At 39.5% G+C, this 24132-nt stretch overlaps 1 protein-coding gene across 5 annotated transcripts in view; it reads left to right on the top strand.

Moving 5' to 3' along the window:
- Positions 1-24132, top strand: part of LOC149313515 (ADP-ribose glycohydrolase MACROD2-like) — a 1160252-nt gene that overhangs the window by 670455 nt on the left and 465665 nt on the right. For all 5 annotated transcript variants that reach the window (XM_089519240.1, XM_089519238.1, XM_089519239.1 and 2 more), the window contains exon 7: positions 8468-8498. In XM_089519240.1, coding sequence (XP_089375366.1) covers positions 8468-8498 — 31 coding nt within the window. The remainder of the gene's footprint in view (positions 1-8467; positions 8499-24132) is intronic.

Below are 24132 nucleotides of genomic sequence, written 5' to 3'. Positions count from 1 at the left end.
CTGTCCCCTCCTCATGGTGCTTTTAATGTTGCATAACTGTGTCCCAAATGTGGCACTTCTTCACTTATGTTAGGGTAGAGTTGTGTGATCTGGATTCCCAGATCAGGTTTGAACATTTGAAGTGGAGAAAGTTTTATAAGATTCTATTAAATAACATTTCAATTGTTGAAATAAAATTATTAGACTATTCATTTAGACTATTCTTTTTAGAATAGTCTTTTTGGAAAAGAACAGTATTTTCCAAATAGTTGGGGAAATGAAACAGGCATGAATTTTTGTTATTTTTGTTCCTTTGTAGATTATCAAGGGGGCTGTTTTTTTTTTAATCTATCTATATCCATGTCCCCAGATATTTAAAAAAACCAAAAACAAAACAAAAACTCATTCTCAAATCCCATTTCTTTGGGCCAGAAGTTGTGATTGTTCATCAAACACAAATCTCTCTGGAGAGGGGTTCATCAGTGCAGAATTCTGCTGTTCCCAGTCCAAGAAAAATCACCTCCATAGGTTTCTACAGCTGAGACATCCTGGCATTCATGCCAGATTTCTTTCTGATAAAAAATATATAAATAACTATACTTCTGGATCTATGCCTAAAAAACTCCTATGTCAGTCAATTCAGTTTTGTTTTTCTATACAGATGTATAGTGCTTCAATCTAGTTGACACATAAAACATGTTAGTTTTGTTACTACTGATTGCCTATAGGTTTATAGAAAGCACAGGTTAAAGATACCATGTAATTGAGTTGATAAATATAACCTAATCATTTATTAATAGGTTCTTGGTTTGGGTTTTGTGTGTGTTATTTCTTTTGGACCCAATAATGTTATCATTAGGTGATTTTCCCCATAATGTTATATGATAAATGTATTGATTGGTACCTTGACCTAGCAAGCGTAACTAAGCAACAGGCTTTGCTAAACCATGTTCTAACCTTGGATCTAAGTACCAAAGAATCAGGATAGTCCTTTACCGGGAAATGTTACAAAATTCACATGATAATGAGGCAATTTGACATTATCCCAAGTATCAATTTCAGAGGAGTTTCTTGGCTATTTTTTATTGTTTGATTATTTAGAGATGTGCGCTCTGACAAAGGTTCCTCTCACACACATTGCCAAAGCACTTACTCTTTCTTTCTTTCTTTCTGAATGGGAACCATTTAGTATCAATGCATTGTGAAGCTAGACAAGTTTGCTTCCTTCTACCAGGGAGATTACAGTATTAGTAAGGCACTATGCACTACAGCTCTTCAGTGCTACTACAGATTAGTGTCATAATATTGAATGTCAAGTAGCTGTATACAACAAAATGCAAAACCCACAAAACAGTGATACTTTTAGTAGGTTAATGAACATGCACAAAATACATTGTGTACGCTTTTGAAGCTTCACTGGGTCCTTTATCAAGCAAACATGTTACAAATAATTGTTTTTATTGTTGTTAACTGCCCTCTTTCCAATCACATCTAATGGCAACCCCATGGATGAGAAATCTCCAAGACCCCCTGTCTTCCATTGCTCTGCTCAGGTCAAGCTTCTAAACTTGTGTTAGCTCTGCGGATACATTATTAGCACCAGGTTTTAGGAACTTTCCTTGGGTGCTAATACCAAGTACCTCACATGAGGTAAGGAAGAAAAAGTTTAATGAAAGAAAAAGTAAGATAATTTACAGGGGGGAAAAACATTTTCAAGTACAATTTTTGGCATTGGCAGGGACATTTGGTAGTTTTCCAGTGATGCATACTATTTTAAAAAATGAAAACATCCTCACTTTTCCACCAAATAAACATAATAAACAGATGAAAATGACTCCCAAGCATGTTATTAATGAGTAATGTAGCAAGTTCCAAAATACCTCGGTAGTAATTGGAACAGTAACGTGCTGCCCTCTGGGAGTAGCTAATGAGTAATAACAAGTGACATTCTCTTTCATGAATGTCCCATGCCCTGGACATGATAAATACCAGCTTTTACTATTATAAGGATGCATAATTTCAAACATCTTTTCATCTCTTGAAAGTATAGAACACCACAGTGGCTTCAAAATTATACTTTTGGGGGAAATATATAATAATTATGCCTCATACAAAATCTTATTCATGGATCTTGTTGTCCTTGGATATCTGGATTATTTTGATATAGGTATAAAAAGTCTTTGTGTTGTTTATGTTGGCATTACAACTTAAGGCAATGCACCATTGCAAGAGTCATCAAAAATATTTGAAATCATACAAAACCATGGGAAATGAAAAAGTATTAGTGCTAAAAACCTACTTTCTAAAGGTTTAGGCGGCAGCCTATGTCTATTTAGAGCATATTGTCTATGTTTAAAATGTTTTCTGCTTTGAAGCTGGACATTGATGTTAGCATACAACTTTTTGGAACCCTGGTTAACTGGGGCTAGAATGGTTGTGTCTTGGAATTCATTTCAAGCTCAATAATCCTGATAACTCCCATTTTGGAGTTTGATGTACATGTACTTGGTTGGACACATGTTTTGTACTGAAGGTTAAAAAGGTGTCCTAGAAACAGATAAATATTGAGTAAAATTCAAGCAACAACAAGACACATTAGGAACTGTGCATGCATTTAATCTAGGCACTTTTGTCTGTTACCGTACTTCAGGGTTTATGAAAAATTCTCCCAATGTATATGTTTGCAGGTGATCCTAACAACATATGGTAGGATATAGGATCATCCTCAGATCTTTGGCTGGTGAATAGAAAAGGGATGGGCAGTTCTTCAACAGCCAAACTACATTTTATATTTACTGCAAGTCTGTGTTGATATTCTAAAATACAGGAGATTATTGCATGCGCCTTATCCCATCTTTTCCTCAATGGGATACATGTGTGTTTAACTGTCCATAGCGGATCTTATTGCATTCTCCCAAAGCTGTCTTTATGCAGCCCGTATGCAACCTGTATGCAACCCAGGTTTATCTCATGGCTTTTCAAGGATGGGATTTTCTTGAAAAGCCGCAGGATAAGCCCAGGTTCCATATGAGCTGCGTATGCCAAGGCTCATGAGAATGTGATAAGATCCATTATTGACAGTTAAACATGCATGTATCCCGTCAGAGAAAAGATGGGATAAGGTAAGTGTGATAATCTCCATAGCTGCAAAGATGCAAAGAGAAAAAAATCTACTAGATGTTTTTATGGATTCCTGTCCTCATCCTTAGATGCATGTTTGTATATTTGTGATGAGTTTGTTGAGCAACTGTTAATTTCTCCTGCTGTTAGGATGTTACTGAAAGGAATGCTCTGTTCTTGAGACTGGCATCACACACCAGGTTGTCACCTGGTGCAGGGGGCAGAGCCAAAAGTGTGCTCCCAACTGATGAGTAAAGCCTTGCATGGCAGGGAGGGAGAAGGTCCAGCGCACCAGTCCCTGTTGCACCAGGCTCTACTTGGATGTAAAGCTCGGGTGGCAGGGATTGGGGTGGCATCAGGCCTTCTCCCTCCCTGTCGCATGCCATGGTGCATGATGGAGAGGTGGGGCACTAATCAGGTGTCACCTGCCTTCTGTTGTGTCACCCTGTGTGGTCCGCACCCCTAGTGATGCTACTGGTTCTAGAATTTATAAGGGTGGTTTCGTTCTTGTTTAGTCATCTTGACCTCTTTGGAGGAAAGGTGGGATATAAATGCTTTAAAGCAATGAGAGACCCCAGTGTGGACAGAAATAGTGGAATTAAGATGTATGCATGGGGGGGGGGGGTTCTATTTATGCCACAAATCTAACAAAACCCCTCTCCTGGCCTCTATTTGTCCTGAGAGGGAAACTGCCACAAAACAAAACACCTCAAACCCACATCCACATGTGCATTCGCACAAATGCATATTTAACCAAATGTATCCTTTGGTGCTTTGTGTTGCCCCCTTTCCCCCCAGTTTCTGTGGTCTCTGAAGCCTGATGTCAGCCCTGCATACTGGACTGAGTGAACTGGACTGTTTCACTATCATGGCCTTTCCCATCTGGTCACTGTGCCACTCTAAACCTGTTTGTTTCCTTGCTCCTTGCTCTTTATACAATGCTTTTTAATCATTGTAAGATGCTTTGAATCCCAGTCTAGGAAACAAGTGGGATGGAAACAACAACAACAATAACAACAACGACAATAATAATAATCTTGTGATAGTTCTGTTGCTTCTTTGTGAAATGCTTTTGGTTTCCAAGGGTATTTATTTTTTACAAAAACTGTTTGAAAGGCAGGATAAAAATGTAATAAATAACCTGAACTTTCTCAACATGTTGGAAGTTTTCCTACCACTTTGGAACAGCCGGTGGTACTGCCTTTAAAATTCAAGGAACAGCTTGTGGGTTTTCATTTTGTTTTTATGTTTTTCAGAAGACTTTCAGTGATGTAAATTCGACTACTGTTTGGAAGTACTTCATAATATTTAACTTCAATGTAACTTCTGGCACCACAAACCATACTTATTGGCCTGTCCTCCAAAGCAACTGTGAACCATTTTTCTCCATTTCCTGCCATGACAGCTATTTAAATTTTAGCAAACTGTTGCCATATTATTCCTTAATTTGTTTTCAAGGCATAAGAACACTTTGTCCCTTCAGCTTTCTTCCCTATGTCATGCTTTTTCAACTTTCCCCCCCATCACTATGACTCTTCATTTGTACACCAAATTTTACTGAAAAGAAAGCATCCCAACTGAATCCAAAATGCCACAAATTTTATTATAAGGTCCAAGCAATATGTTACTTGCATTTTCATATACAGTGGCTTCATAATTTTTTTATATATATATATATATATATACATATATATATACTTGTCCTTGCTTTTTTCTGCAAAATCAGATTGTTGAACTTCAATTCAATTTGTATAGCTTCCAATCTGTGTAATGCTTCTGTGTAATACTTTTGATATTTTTGTTTTACTGCCTTTAGACAATTTTTCCTTTTACAAATATTAGTAGGCTATGTTGGAGACCGTTTTTGTTTCACCATCTGTAGTTTGTTTTAATCTGTGTTTTTATCCCCTTTATCCAAATAATCTATAAGGATGGTAGATAAGGAACAAACCTCATCAGAATTCCACACTGCTACCTCATAATGTGTTATCGGTGTATTAACTAGAGGGATGCATAATAAAATGTTCCAATGCAAGCTATATTCCTCTTCACTGTTTCAGCCAGCCATGATCCCCATATCACCTTGCACTCACTTTTCTGTTTTCGCCACACTGATCAGCCACTGTTCCAAGGCCATCAAGCGTATTCAGTAGTAGGACTCAGAGTGGCACATTTGGGCTCAGCTTGGATTTATTTAAAGGGGGAGAGAGTAAGCAATTTTTTTTGGCACTTCTGAAAATTATATGCTTCCCTCCAGCCTACTGATATCCCTCTTTTCTACATGGATGGTGCAATTCAAGCTACAAAAGGAGCCACAATGAGAGGACACATTCACTATTAGAATGTAAATAATAATAATAATAAAAGTTTTATTTTTATACCGCCCTTCTTGCAATCAGGGCGGTGTACAGCAATAAAAACACATTCACATAATCAAACTACAATACAGTTAAAATCACAATAAAACAGTTCTGGCCAGCATGCCAGTGCTATCAGAGGGGGGAAGGCTAACTGGAGCCTATATCCGGGAATGCTTTTCTGAACAAGAAGGTTTTTACTCCCTTCTTGAACTGGGCCAGGGAAGTGGCCGAGCGGAGCTCTCCGGGCAGCGAATTCCAGAGGGTCGGGGCCAAGGTGGTAAAGGACCTCCTAGAAGTGGAGGCCAATCTAGCCCTTGGAACCCTCAATAGTTGCTGGCCAGATGTTCTGAGTGTGCGGGGCGGATTATATGGGGAGAGGCGGTCCTCTAGGTAATGTAAGACAGTAACTTTGGGCCCGAAGAGACAGGCCAAAATAAAGCTGCTTCAGGTCACTTTGGAGGTATGCTATTGAAATGCTGCATGCATCCTAAGAAGCTGTAAGCTGTGCCAGAGCCACACTCCAGTCCTAAGGACTGGAATGCTGGTTTCCTAAGATGTGTGTGTCATTTAAACAGCATACCTCCAAAGTGACCCGAAGCAGCTTTATTTTGGCCTGTCTGTTCAGGCCCCATCTCTTTTTGGTAGTCGGAAGGAGCCTTGTGATTATAGTGCTGTTCTATCACATCTAGGGTAAATAAGAACATTCCAGACCTCTTCCTGGAGAAGTATGCCAAATCAGCTGGTTTACTTCCTACCTCAATGTGAGTACGCAGTTCCAGACTCTGGACCAGCTTCAAAAAAAGAGATTGAGAAATGAAGAATGTGAAATAAAACAGGGCTTTGAAAGGAATCTGCAGCAGCCACTCATTATCTCTTACTTCCTTGCTCAAGAGAAACTGCTGGCCAGCAGGCAAGCTTGCTGACTACGAGGATAACTACAAGAATACAGGAAAATCTGAAGAACTAAGGACACTGAAGTCCAGTACTTTCTGTAGTGCTGCCCACGGTCATTTTTCCTTGAAAATGCAAACAAGTATCAAGGACAACCCAGCTCTGAAGAAATTTGCCAAGAAAACTCCATGATAGGCTTTATGGCCTTAGGGCCACCATAAGTCAGAAACTAGTTGAAGGCACACAACAACAACAATGTAGGATAAATAATAAAATGGGGGGGAGTCAAATGGTGGTTGATAATTACCAGTCCTGGCAGCATGGTGTTCCTTGCTGAAAATCAAGTCACTGTAGGTGGTGGCATCTTGCCTTTGCAAAGTAGAGCCCTTTTGCTGACTCCAGAGTACCCAGAGGAAATGTGACTGTGATGTCTGATTTATGATCCTCTCATACTCTGGGCCCGAACAGACAGGCCATAATAAAGCTGCTTCAGGTCACTTTGGAGGTATGCTGTTTAAATGATGCATGCGTCCTAAGAGGCCAGAAGCTGTGCCAAAGCCATGCTCCAGTCACAAGGACAAACCCACACAAAACTATGGATGCCAGCCATGAAAGCTTTCAACTTCACAATGAATATACAGTCTGCTGACTGTATCCAGTTTTTTTAAAATTCACAGCTTCAAGCATCCATGGATTGAAAATATTTTGAAAAAGCTAAAAAGCAAACTTTCATTTTGCCACTGTATATAAGGGACATTTATTAGGACATTGTTTAATGGGACTTGAACATCCATGGATTTTGTTATCCACTGGGGTCCTGGAAACAAACCCCAGTGGATAGCAAGGACCCACTGTACTATCCATTGGGGTTTGGTCCCAACACCCTCCATAGATACCAAAATTTGTAGGTACTCAAGTCCCATTAAATGTAATAGCATAGTCAAATGTGCCTCTTATATAAAATGATAAAATTAAGATCTGCTGTTTGAAATTTTGTATATTTTTTGGAATATTTTCAAGCTGTGGATGCTTGAATCCGTGGTTATGGAGGCCTGTACTGTACTATACTATACTGTATTCTGTTTATTGTGGAGCAATGAATATATACTTGAGTTCAAAAGTGCATGGGGACTCGGTCAGGCCTCTAAAGTGATGAGGTCCAGCATGAACAGAGTTGAGCAGAGCAACAGTAAAACCGTGAGTGGGTTCACTGCTTCTCCAGCAATCGATCCACCCATCAGCTGTCCTAGCTGTAGGTGATCAAACACATTGTCCTTTTCTCCCAGTGTTGGGAATTTAGCACACAAGAAAGTTTGTGCAGAGACTTTGGATGGACATGGTTCTCCTCTTCCAACCTTTTTATCCACTGTGCAAAGGTCTGGGGCAGAAACTATTAGGACATCAAAGCCAATAGGTGTGGTGGAGTTCCTTTTCCCTTCCATATTGTCTTTGAACAAGAAAGACTTAATTTCCAAAGGAAGGCTTTTCTCTGTTTAATCAGTTTCACAGGACTTTTATGAGAAAGACATGAAGAAAACCATGTTTTAGGAGATGGAAGGGCAGAATTCAAGTATGTTAGGCGAATATTCCTTGGCTCTCCTTTAGGAGAATTTCTTGAGAAATATTGCTGAAAGCCAAGATGCCAAGTATCTTTCTGCTCAATAGATTCCCACATCAAATAAAGGTTCCAGTTTGTTATTTGTTCTTAATGAATCTCTGCTGGCCTCACTCACCCTAGTTTCCTTTAAGTACTTGCAAGCCAATTGTTTTGTAATAGGTTCTTGATTATTGAAGCCATTTTCTTTGGAAGAACTCCCACGTCCCTCCTCCCTTTTAACTAGTTTCAAGAAAGATCTGTATGTTTACCTTTCCCCAAAGTGCTATGGGACCTTATCTGTTCTTAGAGAAAATTGCAAATGGCTTCCTAGTTTCTTGAGCACTTCTTTGAGCACTCAGAGGTGTCTTTCATCAGGACCTGTTGACTTAAATGGAGAGATTTCTTTACACTAAGCAGCTTGTGGTTTCCTCTTAGCAAATGATTCTGTACAATAAGTGATTCTAAGTGGAAAAACCTAATTTACATCTTCTTCTTCTTTCTTTCTTTTTTTGTCTTGCAGGCATTCCCCTGTATTTCAACAGGAATTTATGGTATGTAAAACCCATTATAAACTTTGTACTCAGGCTATTTTTCTTTGTGAGAAATGCACAACTTTGCTTTAACAAGCACCCCCCCCCCAAAAAAAAAAAATTCCTTGCTGGAACATGTTGTTCTACGAGATAGTCCATGACTTTTGTGTATCTATTATTATAAGCAATTTGCTCTACAGTGCCTTGTAGGCTTTATTATCCTAGCAAATTAGGGCTGCAGCCTAGGGAGCTCACAAATAATTTCTTTCAAGTGCTATGTCACTTAATATTCAATGAATGAAATATTTTGATTTGTTTCAGTAGAACTGCCATTTCCTGGATGAAGTTACAGTATGATGGTGCCCATAATTCTATGTTCATAATTAATTTTTTCCCTAACAGTGTTGTTGAACTAATGGAATAGAATGTCTTATGGCTATTGGAGGTCATAGCTCAGTGACAGAACCAGTACTTTCATTGGAGGAGGTCTAGAGTCTCAATCCCTTGCTTCTTTTCCTAAAAGAATATCAGCCAACAGATGTAGCAAACCTCTGCCTGAGAGTTTACAAAGCCACTGATAGCCAGAGTATATGGCACTGGGGTGGATTCTGACACAGGTGCGATTCCTCTACCCCTATATCTAGTAGAAGATGGAAAGTTCTTTGCCTTATACCTGCTGGTCTAACCTTTTAGGATTTCTAGGAGTTGTCATGTTGGTAACCTAAGCTCCCAACATTACAGAACTCAGATCTATCCAATAATCTGACCAGCACCCTTAGGTATTCTTAAGTTTGGTTTATCAGGACATTAACAGGAAAACAAATTGCAGCTTTAATACGAAGGTTTATTCTAGTAGCACAAACAGCATAGATAAATATTCTGTCTTCAGCGGCAGAGCTTACATAGACCTTAAATCAGTCTAGGCACAGTTTTATGCTCCTAATAGAATTATATAGCAAAGTGTTACACCCCGTCTCCTAGTGTGCCTCTTTAATCTCATCTATAAATCTGTATTTGGTTGAGTATTAAATAACTAGTTTCATTGAGGAGCTTATCACATTTTAAAATAAGCCAAATTACCTTATCAATTTTAAAGTTGAATGTGGGATGCAGTCGGGTATTATCACAAAGAAAATGCTGCCGATGCTACCGCCTGGCTGTATCCTGCCTAAAATCTGGCTAAAATCTGCGCTCAGATGGCAAATTTTCAAAGTTGAGAAGCTCCCAACTTTGAAAATCGGTTATTTGAGTGCAGCTTCTAGCTGGGTTTTAGGCAGGATGCAGCCAGGTGGCAACATCAGCGACATTTTCTCTGTAATAATACCAGGCTGCATCCCGCATTCTACTTCAAAACAGAAGAGGGAAGTCTGCTTACTTTAAAATGTGATAATCTCCCAAGAAAGGAAGATCTTACCACATGTAGGAGTTTGGTTATCAGCAGTCGCCTGGTGGCAGAAACCTGGAGGCAGACCAGTTTGTGGAGAGCAAAATGTGGTGCTTTACTGCCCAAAAGGTTTCTATTTTATATTCTATTCATCCTTGGTTTAGCCTCTCCTCCCCTGCTCCTCTAGCCAATGAAAAGATCTGAGGCAAGGTAGGCAGCATGACTATTCTATTTCTTTCAGTCAGTGCACATGTCCTAACCTACTGGTGCCTTCTTTCTTGTGTACACACTTGGAGTGTGGTGGAGTATCCTTTTTTGGAGGTTTTTAAACAGAGGCTGGATGACCATCAGTCAACGGTGCTTTGATTGTGTCTTCCTTCTTGACAGGAGGTTGGACTGAACAGCGCTTGAGGGCTCTTCCAACTATATGATTCTGTGTATGAAGGTATCTTGCTGACACTGGGCCAGTAACCTTGTACTATCAGGATTGTTGTTATTATAAGCTATCTATTACCTTCATCTTATCTTTGTTTACACTTAGGCTGGCTCCCTTTCCAGAGCAAACAGGCATTTATTTTCCTAACATGCTACTCTGATACATCTCTACAACTCCAAAAGCTTAAATGAGACAAACAGAATCTAAAAAGCAGCCCAGCCTATTACAACTTCCTTATAGCTTGAAACAGTTTCTTAAGAGACTTCAGTTCCCCAAATCCCCCAGCCGGCATAGTCAGTGATCATGATATTTGTGGCTTCTGGGAGCTATATGCAAAAATCAGTAAATTTACCATCTTGGGTGCAGAAGGAACTTTGAAGTTGACCCACACATAAATTCAAATATTTCTTGTCTAAAAATGTATGCCCAAAAATTGACCCCAAAATCGCAAGTTGACTTATTTACAGGTCACTATGGAAACATGGTAGCAGCTCTTTCAGATTTCTCCATGCCATGCAGAGAGGAGTTTAGCAAGAAAGAGCCAAGCAGATAGAGTCCTGGGGGATTGATTAATATTGCTTTTTGTTTAAGAGTCCCCCTCCCACCTGCACATCTGGCTGAAATGATGAAAAAAGCATCAGTGAGAGTCACTCTTGCCATACGCACACATACATACACTGAAGGAGACTCCAAGTTTAACCGTTGATCTATCCATGGGTCACAGTGTGGGGTTGACTTATAGTTCAATATATACGAGTAAATGCAAAATTTAGTATTTTTAAAATGCAAATTCCCTCACACAGGGGGGTATTTCTCAAATGTTGGAAACTCTGACAAGGACTGGACTGGAAAAAAATCTTCACAGTTCAAAACATACTTTTCCAAAATTCACACGTGGTTTTACAGGAACCATCATTTTCTCTGCAAGAAGCACTTGTGGAAAAAATGCTGGTTTTTGTGCAAAAATACCATAACATGTACATTTGGTTTGGTCTAGAATGTGTCCTGAATTATACATAGCCCTCAAAAACCTGTAGTTTCTAAAAACTTTATCACAAGAGGAAGAAAAACTGCTAAAATTGCACATTGCTTCCATCAGGAGCAAAATTAGCAAAGCAATACATCCCTAGATAACAACAGTCAGAAAACATTGAGTAAGGTCCTGATAACATTGTTTATCTTTGGAGAATGCTAATTTTAAAGAGTTAACTGTTCCCCACAGTCAAATCTCCTGTAAGAAACAGCATTGTTCCTTAAATCTTAAAATTGTCATATTTTTGTCATTAGCTTAGGAAAAGACTGGCCGTGATAAAAGGGATTTGTTGTGAAATGAAACATAAATATCATTTCAGTTCATGTCTACGAGAGCCCATTTTAATGGAAAATAAAATGTAGTCATAGAACATGTTTTCCAGATAAAAAGATAGCTGTGCCTAATTCAGCACTCCTTTTTCTGTGTAAATGGACCTTTTAAGCTTATGCTGTGTTGGCAATTGTTTTGAACAAGGAACCAGATTTACTTATATTAAAAGATAGAATCTGGGAAAGAAATACTGTTTCCTGGCCAGTCCAAAGAATGGAGCATGGGAGGGTAGAGCCCACTTATACCAGGGCAGGCATAAACCAGTACCTCGTCTCATGAACAAAAAGCCTTCATGTTTGTCTTGGTGGAGCCTTGTGGACGTGAGTGGAGATAAAACATCAAACGCTTTGAAGCCAAGAATAAAATAGGTCCAAGCCACCTCCCTGTTTTAGGTGATTTTAGCCCTTCTCCTAGTATATTTTTCCCTCCAGATGGGACATTAACACCTAACAACTAGAGATGTTAATATTTTCAGTTTTCCTCATTCCTGACTTAAAAAAAACCCTCAAAACCCCACCGACAACAGAGGGTCAGGTTCAACCTCTGTGAGATTTTTTGGAATCTTTGTATGAAAGTAGAAAGACAGAAATCTTTCAGCAGCAGCAGCAGCTGCTGTAACAATAATAAACCAGTTCTGTTTTGTGCAAAATACAATGTCTTTTTGTGCAAAAAAAGTTGCATTTCTCTCAATTCGTTGCCAGCACTATGAATTTGAACCAGTAATATATTACCAGCCAGTGCAAGCCTTCAAGACTGATGTTTTACAGTCTCTATATGATGCAGATGCCATGTTTTCTTTAAGGGCATCCCCACATAGAGCATGCTGCAGTTTCTAGGGCATGAACTTCAATGGCAAAATTATCCCTGTTCAGGAAGAGCTGTAGCTGGCAAATCATTGCTGGTCTCAAGCACACCAAGCCACAGAGTCTACCTGGACCTCCAGTGACAGATGTGGATCTAGGTCTATGAGCCTGCTTTTTCTGGTGTGTGTGTGTGTAAAACCATATCAAGGGCAGATAACTTACCTAGTTCCTGGACTCAACAACCACCAATCCACAGAGTCTGCTTTATTGAGTTCCACCTACACTTTCTTATGCTACTATCAGCGATTCCCTAACTCTGGTCTTCCAGTTGTTTTGGACTTTACCTCCCAGAATTCCAGACCATTGACCAAGATGGCTGAGGCTTCTTGGAGCTGAAGTCCAAAACACTGGGAGGACCAGAGTCTGGGAATCACGGTGCTACATGTATACTATGTAAGTATTCTGGAGACGACCTGTTCATTCACCAGCCTCCACTTTCCTTATCATTTCCATTTTGGTGGTCAAGTTATAGATCCATGTTTTTCAAAATCTTGCTGGGTGTAGCTGATTAAACAGATTTACCTGCTTTCCTCTTTGCATGCATACTCAGTAAGGAATTCTGGTTTTAGCTGTTTAGCTTGTTTGTTGTAGTCAAGGCACACACAGCAACAGCAACAGCAGTATTGGCTAGACTAGAATCCTCTTCTTTCCCCGCTCAATCTTTATTGCACTGTTTGCTGCAGTCATGCTGTCATATTTCTTCAGCCCCTGACCATCCTCCCAAATGCATTAAGATAGTCAGAGGGCAAAAAAGAAAAGGGTGTCTGGGCAGGCAGAAAAAAATTGTAAAAAGGAGCTTCCTTGTCAGAGGCTTTGTTAATAGAGGGCTGCTTGTATTGATCAGCCTAATATATTGTACAGTTTGCTGACATCTAGCATTTAGCTTCTCAGTGAACTATTGATGCTATGTCTACTTTCTTCTACTTCTGAAAAGGCAAAATTCTGTCTTCCACCAAGAGATGATTTAAATATTCAATTGCTCATGTTTGCTCACATTTGCCCTAGCTTTTGCACTTGACCTGGTCCGTAGGGATCACAATGTTGGTCCATCTCACTCTGTATTATTTTGTTTGATATTTCTAGCCAAAAGCTTTGTACACGTCTGTTTTATATTATCATGCATCACTAACAACCTCAAGAGATGATAGGCTCCTCTGTTTATTTCAGCCTTCAAGGTGCCAAGCGCTGGCATGCCTTAATATTAAAGATACTTTGACTAAGGCTGATGCAAGGTGACATCTTTGTGACTGTTCCCCAAAGAAAACTCCAATGTTTATCAGGAATAGTTTGGTTCTCATCTTGATTTCATTAACTAATATAAAGGGAGATATGAGGGAGAGGAAGAGGGAGAGGAAATGAAGTTAGGAAACACGAACTCCTCCACACTCTTTCTATAGTCATGTGAGACAACATAATGCAGTTCATTTGGTTGCTGTGCTTCTGTTAAATTGACATTGGAAGATCATTGTTTTAAGCCATTTTTTCCCTAGCCAAAAATACCAATTTCCCTCAAAGTATGATACAGATTGACCACTTGCCTCTATTCTTTGAAATAGTTTATCAGTTTCCACATTGTGACTACAGTATAACTGAACAACTTATGGTGGAGTAAAATCAAATTTTGTGTGTGTGTGTGTGTCTTCTGTTCCATTCTGAACAATCTTATTTATTTCATTTGTTTAGTCGGTTTGCAGAAATCTAGATTGATTTGAACAATCCACAAGCATTCTTTGTGCAAGGAGGGAGGAGAAATATTCATTGTTAGGTTAGTAAGTAGAAAACTGTGGGCTCTTTTAAAACAAGTTTCTTTTCTCTACAAGAAAACTCATTGCTTGTCTTGCACCATTGCCCTTCATCATTATTAACACACACACACCGCTGGTGCAAATGTTCCCAACTTTAATTTCTGTTTGTGTTGTAAATAATTCATGGATATTCTACAAGGGGAACACTATTGGGAAAGGTATGTTCTGGCAAGCACCTAGAGTTGTTGCTATTGCCATCATGCATTTGGTAACAAAACTTGGGGCGGGGGGAGGGAATTCTTTCCTTTGTAGCTGCCTTGGAACATTCATTTTTTCCATAGACAGAAAGCAAGAAAAATAGCTACCTACAGAAAAAGAAAGCTGTTATTTTGTTTTATTTTTTACACTAGAGTATTAGATGGGGGGAAATTCTGACTCCTTTTTGAACCCAAAACTCACTTCTCCAGGTTCTTAGAATTTTTTATGTTCCTGATTAAATGACTTACGGCTACTAAGAGACCAGAGGCAGCATGCCAGGAAGGCATCATGCCAGGCATCTGTAAAAAGACTCTTTCATGTGTCTGCTTTAAAAGAACCCCCATATAGATTATACTCATAACATTTTATACGCTTGAAGTAAAGAATGGTACCAATTTTGTACATCAGTGTAAATCAATAAAAAACCCCATTGCAAAGCTCTTACAAGACAGTTGCGTGTCAACCTGCAGATACAGGAATAAATTGTATTATAATTCCCTGATGATCTGTGGAAATTAAATTACTGATATAGTAACAGCAAATGTTTTTCTGGACTTGGTCCTGAAGCTTTTTTTTTTTTTAATCAAACCAGACCAGACCAAAATACTTTTCTTCATCCTCTTCTAGGTATGTCAGTTAACTCCCATGGTTTTCATTGCCTGTTGTTGCTATGTACCCTCAAGTCTGACTTGAAGGCATAGGTCAGAGTTAGGCTTACTCTGTCCTCGGGGTTTCTTGGCAAGACTTATTCAGAAGATTTATTCTGAAGCAGAGGAAGTTTGTCTTTGCCTTCCTCTTAGACTGAGAGAATATCAGTTGCCCAGATGCACCCAATAGGTTGCCATGGATGAGTTAGGATTCAAACTTTGGTCTTCCACAGTCCTGGACCAACCACACACTGGCTCTATTTTTTTTTAATTTCTCATAAATAGAAACAGGTGTACTGACAATAAAGGATACATGCCATAATATGACTGAGTGATGACAGGTGAGCTCCTCAATTCATTTTACAATATTTTGGACCTGAGACAGTGACGGAGGTTCCCAGGTTCTCTCTTTCTCTCTGCAACTTTCCTGAAACAGTGAGGATCTCACGGGGTGACAGACAGTGGTGGCTTGAGTTTCATCTTTTTCCACAGGATTTCTGAAGAGGAAAAGACTGAGTTACTTTGTAATGGACATGCAAAAGTCCACAGTTTCAAGTGATTGTGGAAAACTGTGTCCCAGGCCCACATCTCTTTTATATGTATTTGACCTGTTCTCCACTTGATCTGAAGGTGTTACAAGTTGCTTTTCGTGGAAAGGCTGATTACAAAGAAAGACATGTGCCACAGTCACACCTATTGACTCCAAAGCCACTGCATACTTCTAGGTCCCTCCACCTGAAGCATCAGCTGTTGCATCAGCACTTCAGTGTCTGTTGGCACACTACAATATATGATGAAGTGATGGAGTTAATTATTTCTCATCTGAAATATGAAAGTTAAGTCCATACCTTGGGAATCACCAGGCACAGAGCTAGCAAGTGACTTAAACATAAGCCCTTGTTCCCATTTTTCAGGATATTTGGCTTATATAAACTTAATTATTTTACTGGAAATTTAGTTTTCATAGATAAGGGGCATTTACTTTGTCATGGGAAAAAATCATAGAAGCATAGAATTATAGAGTTGGAAGAGACCACAAGAGCCATCCAGTCCAACTCCCTGCCATGCAGCAACTCTCAATCAAAGCATCCCCAACAGATGGCCATCCAGCCTTTGTTTAAAGACCTCCAAGGAGGGAGACTCCATCACACTCGAACAGCCCTTACTGTCAGGAGGTTCCTCCTAATGTTGAGGTGGAATCTCTTTTCCTGCAGTTTGCATCCATTGTCCTGTTCTCTGGAGCAGCAGAAAACAAGCTTGCTCCCTCCTCAATATGACATCCTTTCAAATATTTAAACAGGGCTATCATATCACCTCTTAACCTTCTCTTCTCCAGGCTAAATATCCCCAGCTCCCTAAATTGTTCCTCATAGGGCATGGTTTCCAGACCCTTCACCATTTTAGTCACCCTCCTTTGGACATGCTCCAGTTTCTCAATGTCCTTTTTGAATTGTGGAGCCCAGAATTGGATACAATATTCCAGCTGGGGCCTGACCATGTACCAGTTCATAAATCTATGCGTAGAGCACATACACTAGCCTTTTTGATTTGGTGGCCATTTTTCTTAAATGAAGAGCTGGAAAGTGAGAAAGTGTGAGGGCACTTCAGTGAACAGGGTCACTGAAAGAAAAGTGCAAAACATAGGTACCAAGCTACCATCCGTATTACATTTGTCCTTGAGCACCAGAGCAGGTCAGTGACAGGTGCCTCCTTCCTGTGCTCCTCAGCCTCTGGCTTTTTATGAAACTGATATTACAACTTAGTGGTTATATAGCACCCTCCTGGGTTCAAAGTACTCCATATATCTTTGCATTAATCCTTATATCATAGCTGTAAGATAAAGTGTCTGTCTCTCTGACCAGCTTTGTTACATAAATTCAAAGCTGTTGAACACATAAAACATTCAAACAGAATACACAAGTCATGATTGATAGCTTTGCTTGAAGTGGGTACACATAAAATGGCTCAATGAGTTTGTAGCTGCCATGCAAATTCAGATTTTCAGTAGCTTTCCTTTCACAGCTCCTGTTACAGATGGATGAGCTATCTGAAACTTACTCAGAAATTATTCAGGATCATCTTCAAAAAAATCAGAAGAGCTTTAGTGATTATTCTGAGTCAATGCAAGGCTATAAAAAAACTACCTGCCCACCTCCATCTTATTTTTGAACAAATGTTCACTGCTTCTGCAAGCTCCAAAATACATTCCCTTTTCTTTTCCCATAGCTTAAGGTAGTGACAATGGTAGCAGTGTAGGCATGTGGTAAGAGAAGAAGGTTTTTCTCCTTTCCTTTCTCTGTCTCTGTTGTCTACTGTGATGCACAACCAGGGAAGATGTGGAACACATTTTTTCCATGTAACTTATATCTTCATCTTGCCCCCAAAGAATTTGAATGATATAAAATCTTGCTGCTTGTTTGAGGTATGTGTAATGGTTCCCTACTCCAGATTGGCCTTGGAGTTCCAACCCCTGAGCTCCTAACACTCCGCTTGCTTTCTACCCATAAGTACCCTCCCTGGATTTGGTTTCTGGAGCCAAGGTGACTACTAATCTGGCCCAGTGAATGTGTTTATTAAAATATATGGAGTAGATTCAGTTTGGTGGTATATGACCTAATTCTTTTAAGTACATCCCAAATTCACAAAACAGTGATACTTTTATTGGGCCAACCAAAATGGACAAAATATATGGTGCACACTTTCAAAGCTCTGCCATCTTCTTCGTTAGGCAAAGGTGCTAAAAATCATATAAAAGAAAGAATGCACAAAATACATTTTCAGGTTAAATTTTTATTTCCTGGACTTAAAATTCTTTGTTTCACAGAGCCCACATTTCCAAAAAAGAGGGATAGCTTCCGACTATATAAATATCCCTCTATACTATTGTAACTGAGAACAACAAAATCTTGACAAAATGTAGGCCTGTGACTTTCTCCTATATGATTTTTAATACCTTAAAAGGTATTAAAAGAAGCCAATGGAGATTTAAATGCTTGCATCATGCATTTTGTGCATTTTGGTTGACTCAGTAAAGTCATCACTGTTTTGTGGATTGTGGAAGTTGTTGTACTTTGCTGTATGGCCAACAGGGCTACCCCTGGATATGTTTTCTAATTCCCTTAAGTAAGATATAGAATATTCAGGCACAGGGTTTAATATAAAGTGAAGGTTTTTAAAACAATTAGCCTTGTGCTGGCTCCATGTACAACACAACAGGACATTTTAGTCCCCACAACACTTTCTTCACTCTCATCTCCCATCAACCCAAATTTTTTCTCACTTACTGTCCTTATCTATCCCTAGCCCTAACCTTTTTACTATTCCTATGTGACCCTATCTCTAACTATTTTTCTTAAGATTTTATCCATTCTTATTTGCCCCTGTTCTTGTATCTCTTTCTAACTGGCCCTATCTAACTGTTTGACAGAAAAACCTCTGGTTTTATATCCTCCATAGCCCCCTCCAGCATTTTAAAGGCTGAGATTGGCTTTACTCATGATTGCCCAGTTCCTCTCTTATAATTCCATGAAGACTGTTGTTGAACCTGGCTGAGGAGAACTTTACCACCAGTTTTATTGCCTCTACACAGAGTAGATCATGTACAGTCGCCACATGGAAGACAAGACTGGTAGGAGAGCTACAAAGAATAGGTTAGCTTAATCTCACTTAGAAGGCTATTTCAAATTCTTTCAACAGTCTGCAAGAAGGCCCACCCTCATGCCCCCAACCAATGAGCCTTTGGAGATAGTGGGATCTAAACACTTTGTGAATTGCTCCTATATACAAAGATAAACCTTGTCCAGGTGTCTCTTGCTGTACATGGGTAGGGTTCTAGAACAGCCTCAACCCCAACCTCCCTTCCCATTTTGACAGGGCTGATAGGGCAGTGCTTTTGTCGCATGGAGCTGTGCAATTACATTCACTTGAGCGTGGGTCCGTGTCTTTTTCAGATCTCCTCAATCAATACAAGGAAGAAGCAAAAGCAGAGAATGTCTGTTTCTGGCTCCTTTTAGTCATGCACAGAAAGATATCCCTAAACAGGTCTATAGCCTTGCTTGCATGTCGCACACACACATGCCCAACTGATGTATAGTTAGAGTCTGTTCACAAGGTCAGGGCAGAGGCCAACAGATGTCACATTTCTAAGTTCTCCATGAGTTCATGATACATACAGTTTTGTCCATCTGGTGTTGTCTGTATCAAGAGAAACCAGCCCTAAAAGCCTATTTGAGTAGGCATCTGAAATGGATATGAATTTTAAAATATATTGAGCAGTTTTGAAGTTCTTAGCAAATAAAGTAGCTGTTGCTTGGGCTCTATTAGAATATTCAAAGTGTTTCAGTAATATAATTAGCTGCTCTATGTAAAAATTTGTCACATGCATTATTTAACAGAGATCTTATTTTAAACAGCATGCTGCCCATGCATGCGCTAAACTGTTCCCTCTATCCATTTCTCTCTGGAATACTTTATACATGCTTAGAAATTATTACTAGAGTGTCCATTGAGTAACTCTCAGCCATCTAAAATTAACATTAATATGATGTATTTAACAGACACACTGACTCTGGAAAGAGGCTCAAAGATATTACACTCGGTGCTTTGATGGCTACTGTCCTCTTGTGCTAGCTTTATTGTCTTATGAAATTTATATGTGTGTGTGCGTACGTGCGCTATAAATTTGTATTTTCAACAAATAGAGGCCTCATTTCACCACCATTTGCATAGAAATATCAAAGTATACAGGAAATCTCAATATAAATGAGGGCTTTCCACATTATTTCATATTCTTTCTCCCCCACAAACTTGGAAAATGGGTGTTTGGATATGTATGGGTCATCTGCAAGTAGAAGAAAAATCAGAACCCCTGGATTTTTTTTAAACCTCAAGTGCTGTTGTGGTTGTTTGTTTATTTATTTAATTAATTAATTTTTATGCCTCCTTTTTCCCAGAAAGGGACCCTAGGCAGCTAACAAGTAAAACATTGTAAAAGACTTTACAATAATCACAATCCAAAGCTCCTCCTCTTTAAAGACTTCTGCTTTTCAAGGGACGGGTGGAAAATGAGAAGAGTAATCTATATTTCAGGCATAAAAGACTTCACTCAGGTTCCCAACATAGCAGCTATGTCATGCACTAGGACCTTCGTCCAGTCCTGTCACTACCAAGGTACCTTGCCTATAACTGCATTGCATATTCTGTAGGCTCCTCACTAGGATCTGCTCATCTTCCTCTGTATTCTGAGAATGGATGGAATGGAATGATGGGTTTGTGTATACATGCAGTGAAATAAAGCCATGTGGTCAACATGTCTTTTCACAGATGAATTAGAGGAAATACCAATCAGGAAGCTAGTCTAAGACATTATTGTCCCTCTTAACTGTGAGCCGGCAGAGAAAATCCCTTCATATTGTTTAATACTGAAACTATTCAAGCAAGCTCCAAGTTTCATTTCAGAAGGGCAGACCTGAATTCTGTTCAGTACACAGTGGCGCTACATGTCCTCTATTACATCACTGCAAGTATTATGTCAATCCAGCTGAGCTGGATAATTCATAAACTAGCTCAATTAGCTGCTGAAGTTCAGTGTATGAAGAAGTATTGAGATATCCAGTTGGGATGCTGGATTTGGGGAAGGGTGGATTTTTTTATTTTTTTTTATTTGTCAGAAATGTGTTGAGCTTGTTAATATCTGGGAAATTTTTCAGCAGGGATCCCTGTGAAATCTAACTAGCACTTTGATGAAATTTTCATATATCACCCTAAGATGTTGGAATCTTAACAATTATCCCTGTTGCTTAGCATAATGAACCTGGTCTCTGAAGCTGTGTAGCTTGGTATATGCATGCATTTCATCTTATGAAAGCTTTGACAAGGAGAACCTTGCTAGCACACTTTCAGTAGTGAGACAGAGAGATTAAAACCAAACAAGGTATTTTTATGTTCCTTTTTCTTCCTGCTCAAAAATGTGAAGAGCCTGCATTTCTATTTCTTCATTGTACTTTGTTCCTGTTGCTATCAGTATAGCAAGATAGGAGAGCTGCTATATTACTGAGAAGGGTAAGAATAGCCGAAGCAAGGAAAGAATGAAACTCCACATCAGCTCTCTCTGATGAATGGCTGGTACTGTTTCCAAGCCAGGAACCAGATTTAGATGGTACACTCTAGCTGCTTCTTCAGCCTCGACTCCATGGGTTTTGCCTGTGCTAATGACAGGGAATTTCAGCTCTGGAAGTGGATTCTGACTTTATCTCTTCAGCACCTGTTTAATGTACTGTGTGCTATTGACTACTGTGAACCTTTTCACCTTTCTTTTGTCTGGAAATGTGACATTCAAGAAAGCTAATGCATCAGCAGCAAATGAAACTCAGTGACTGGAATGAAATGTGGCTTTTACTACACTCAAGTGAGTTAATTTTGATAGCAAGTGTGGTCAATTAATAAACAGTTAGATGTGCTTATGGGAGACCTGGGTTCAAGTACAGTCTTCTCCACCATTTTATAGTATGGGAAGGAATCGGAAGTCTCACGGGGGTTTTTGTGAGGGAAAAGGCAGTAAAAATGACAAAGCATTTTACTCATTTACAATGGACCCTTGGTATCTGCTGGGGTTTGGTTCCAGGGCCTCCCACGGATACCAAAATCCATGGATGCTCAAGTCCTATTACATACATAAGCATAGTAAAATGATGTCCCTTATATAAAATGGCAAAATCAAAGTTTGCTTTTGGGATATTATGTGTGTGTGTGTGGAATATTTTCAAGCCATGGATGGTTGAATCCATGGTTGAAGAATCTGTAGATTGGGATATACACCTGTATTTAGATTATTTTGATATATATATATATATATATATATATATATGGCATAATTGTGGCCTAAATCTAAATGTTAATCTCAACAAGAGTACACATAGTGATTCAATGAAAATATGTGTAAGTTTTATTGATCCAATGGGTCTACTTTAGATTAGATCTAGATACTTTTGTTTTGTTCCTTTGGCCTGAGGAGATAGTTCAGGGTAGCACAGGCTGAGCCCATGCTATCCTGCTCCTGGTGCTCACCCAGGTTAGTGCCTAGGTTGATGCAGACATGGGCATCCCTGCACTGACCTAGGGGCTGCTGCTTATCTTTCTGGTATGTGAACCATCTGAGAAGCCACCCCCAGTTGTTCATCTGACACAGAAACAGAACGTCTGGTTGCACAGACATGGCCAGGTGCCCCAATTTTGCATCAGATGACGTGACTGGGAGGCTTCTCAGATGGTTCACATGCTGGAAGGGTAAGGAGTGGCAAGACTTCTCAGATGGGTTGCATGCTGGCGGGGGGGGGGGGGGGGCACTGTCAGAAGAGCCTGGTTTTGCCAGTTTTGTAGAAACTCTTTGCAAAACCAGGGCTATTTTACCCCAGGGTAAAGCCTCCTCTGGGTCTGCATCTGAACTGGCAAATTTGGGCCTGACCCCACCATGGGGGTTTCAGCCTGTGTTGTCTAAATGAGACGATGTGAGGCCATGGGGAACCCAGGGCATTTGGCCCATGCGGACGACACCAAAGTAGAATATGTGTTTTAAAATATGGTCTCCTCCTTCCCTGCTTCTATAGGCAAAGAAATCCAAAGGCCTCATAGTTGAATTTCAAGATCATACTAGTGATGAGGATTGGTTATGTAAAACAACCTGTGAATGAGAGGAGGTAAGCAGTAAAAGTGACAGAATCAGGATAACAATGTATGGTGAGATAATTGCCAGGGATATATATCCAGTGAGAACATCCTGGGGTAGTAGTGTTGCAACATTTGAGTGCAGCATACCTCATGGAAAGGGTTTAGTAGTGATAGACGGCATTAATGGATGGGTTTCTGGATTAGGCCTCTAGCTTCTGTTTTACCTATTATGAACACAGTTGTGTGGCAAATGAGGGTACTTCTATTTAAGCATGTCAGTTATAGACTGAACAGCTATTATTAGCTATAGCTTTTTCACTTCTGTGAAATTGCTATGCTGCAGTTCCAACACAGATGCCATTAGATGGTGACTCTAAAATTATTTTTGGCTTCATTAATAAGAATACAAATACTCACTTTGAAAGTGGATATATCTAGAGAAATAAATATAATAATTATAGGGGGGAAAACATACATGACGCTCACATTCCTGGTTTTATAATTAGAAACAAAGAAGGCCTGTGAACACTTGAAGGTTTGTGCTCTAAATAGAAGTATAGTTTAGATTCTTCAGTTTCTGTGGCACATATGTTAAATTTGCCATCATCCTGTTGAGAATGACACACTCAGAAATATCCTGTGTGTTTTTGCATTTTCTTACAGTATTTTAGGTTTTTAAGGCAGAAGTTTGGTGCAGTTTGACTAGCTAGTTACAATAAACATGGATCAGTTACTCATGTAATTAATGGCAAGGTGGGCAATATAACTAAATATTTGACTGAAGCTATGGCTGGAGGAGGGCAGTGAGGAGGTCACACTGCTTTCTATTTCTTTTTTAAAAATACACCAAAGGCTAGGGCTTTGCTCAATAAAACCAAATACAGTTTCTTTCTAAACCGTTATGGTTGCAAAATGGCACTGGTTTGAGAGGCAGTCCACAAGCAGACAAACTGTAATTGGCAATCCATTTCTTCATTTCCTTTGTACAACCAACCCTGACAAATTAATCAGACTCAAATGTTGGTTGCAAGAAGGGCAACCTATGTAGCACGGAAGAAAAATGAGGTCTCTTCCTGGCCTGACAGACCAATCTTTCAGTTCACCCCATTACAGCAAACAAGGGGGCTGCTTGTCACCAGTCCCACCCATAAAGAAACTGTCCACTTCCACGACGAAGGTTTAGCTGAGGTATTGAATGATACTTCACTACCTTGTTAATCAGCATGTGGACCGAGGATCCAATGTATTAATCCTGGTGAGGAAGCATCACCATGGACTGGCTTTACAAGATTGA

The sequence above is a fragment of the Sceloporus occidentalis genome, unplaced genomic scaffold (assembly GCF_023333645.1).
Source record: "Sceloporus occidentalis isolate IW3139 unplaced genomic scaffold, rSceOcc1.0.p SCAF_4, whole genome shotgun sequence".
Taxonomy (NCBI): domain Eukaryota; kingdom Metazoa; phylum Chordata; class Lepidosauria; order Squamata; family Phrynosomatidae; genus Sceloporus; species Sceloporus occidentalis.
The sequence above is the reverse complement of the archived record's forward strand: the minus strand, read 5'-3'. Positions and strand labels throughout refer to the sequence as shown.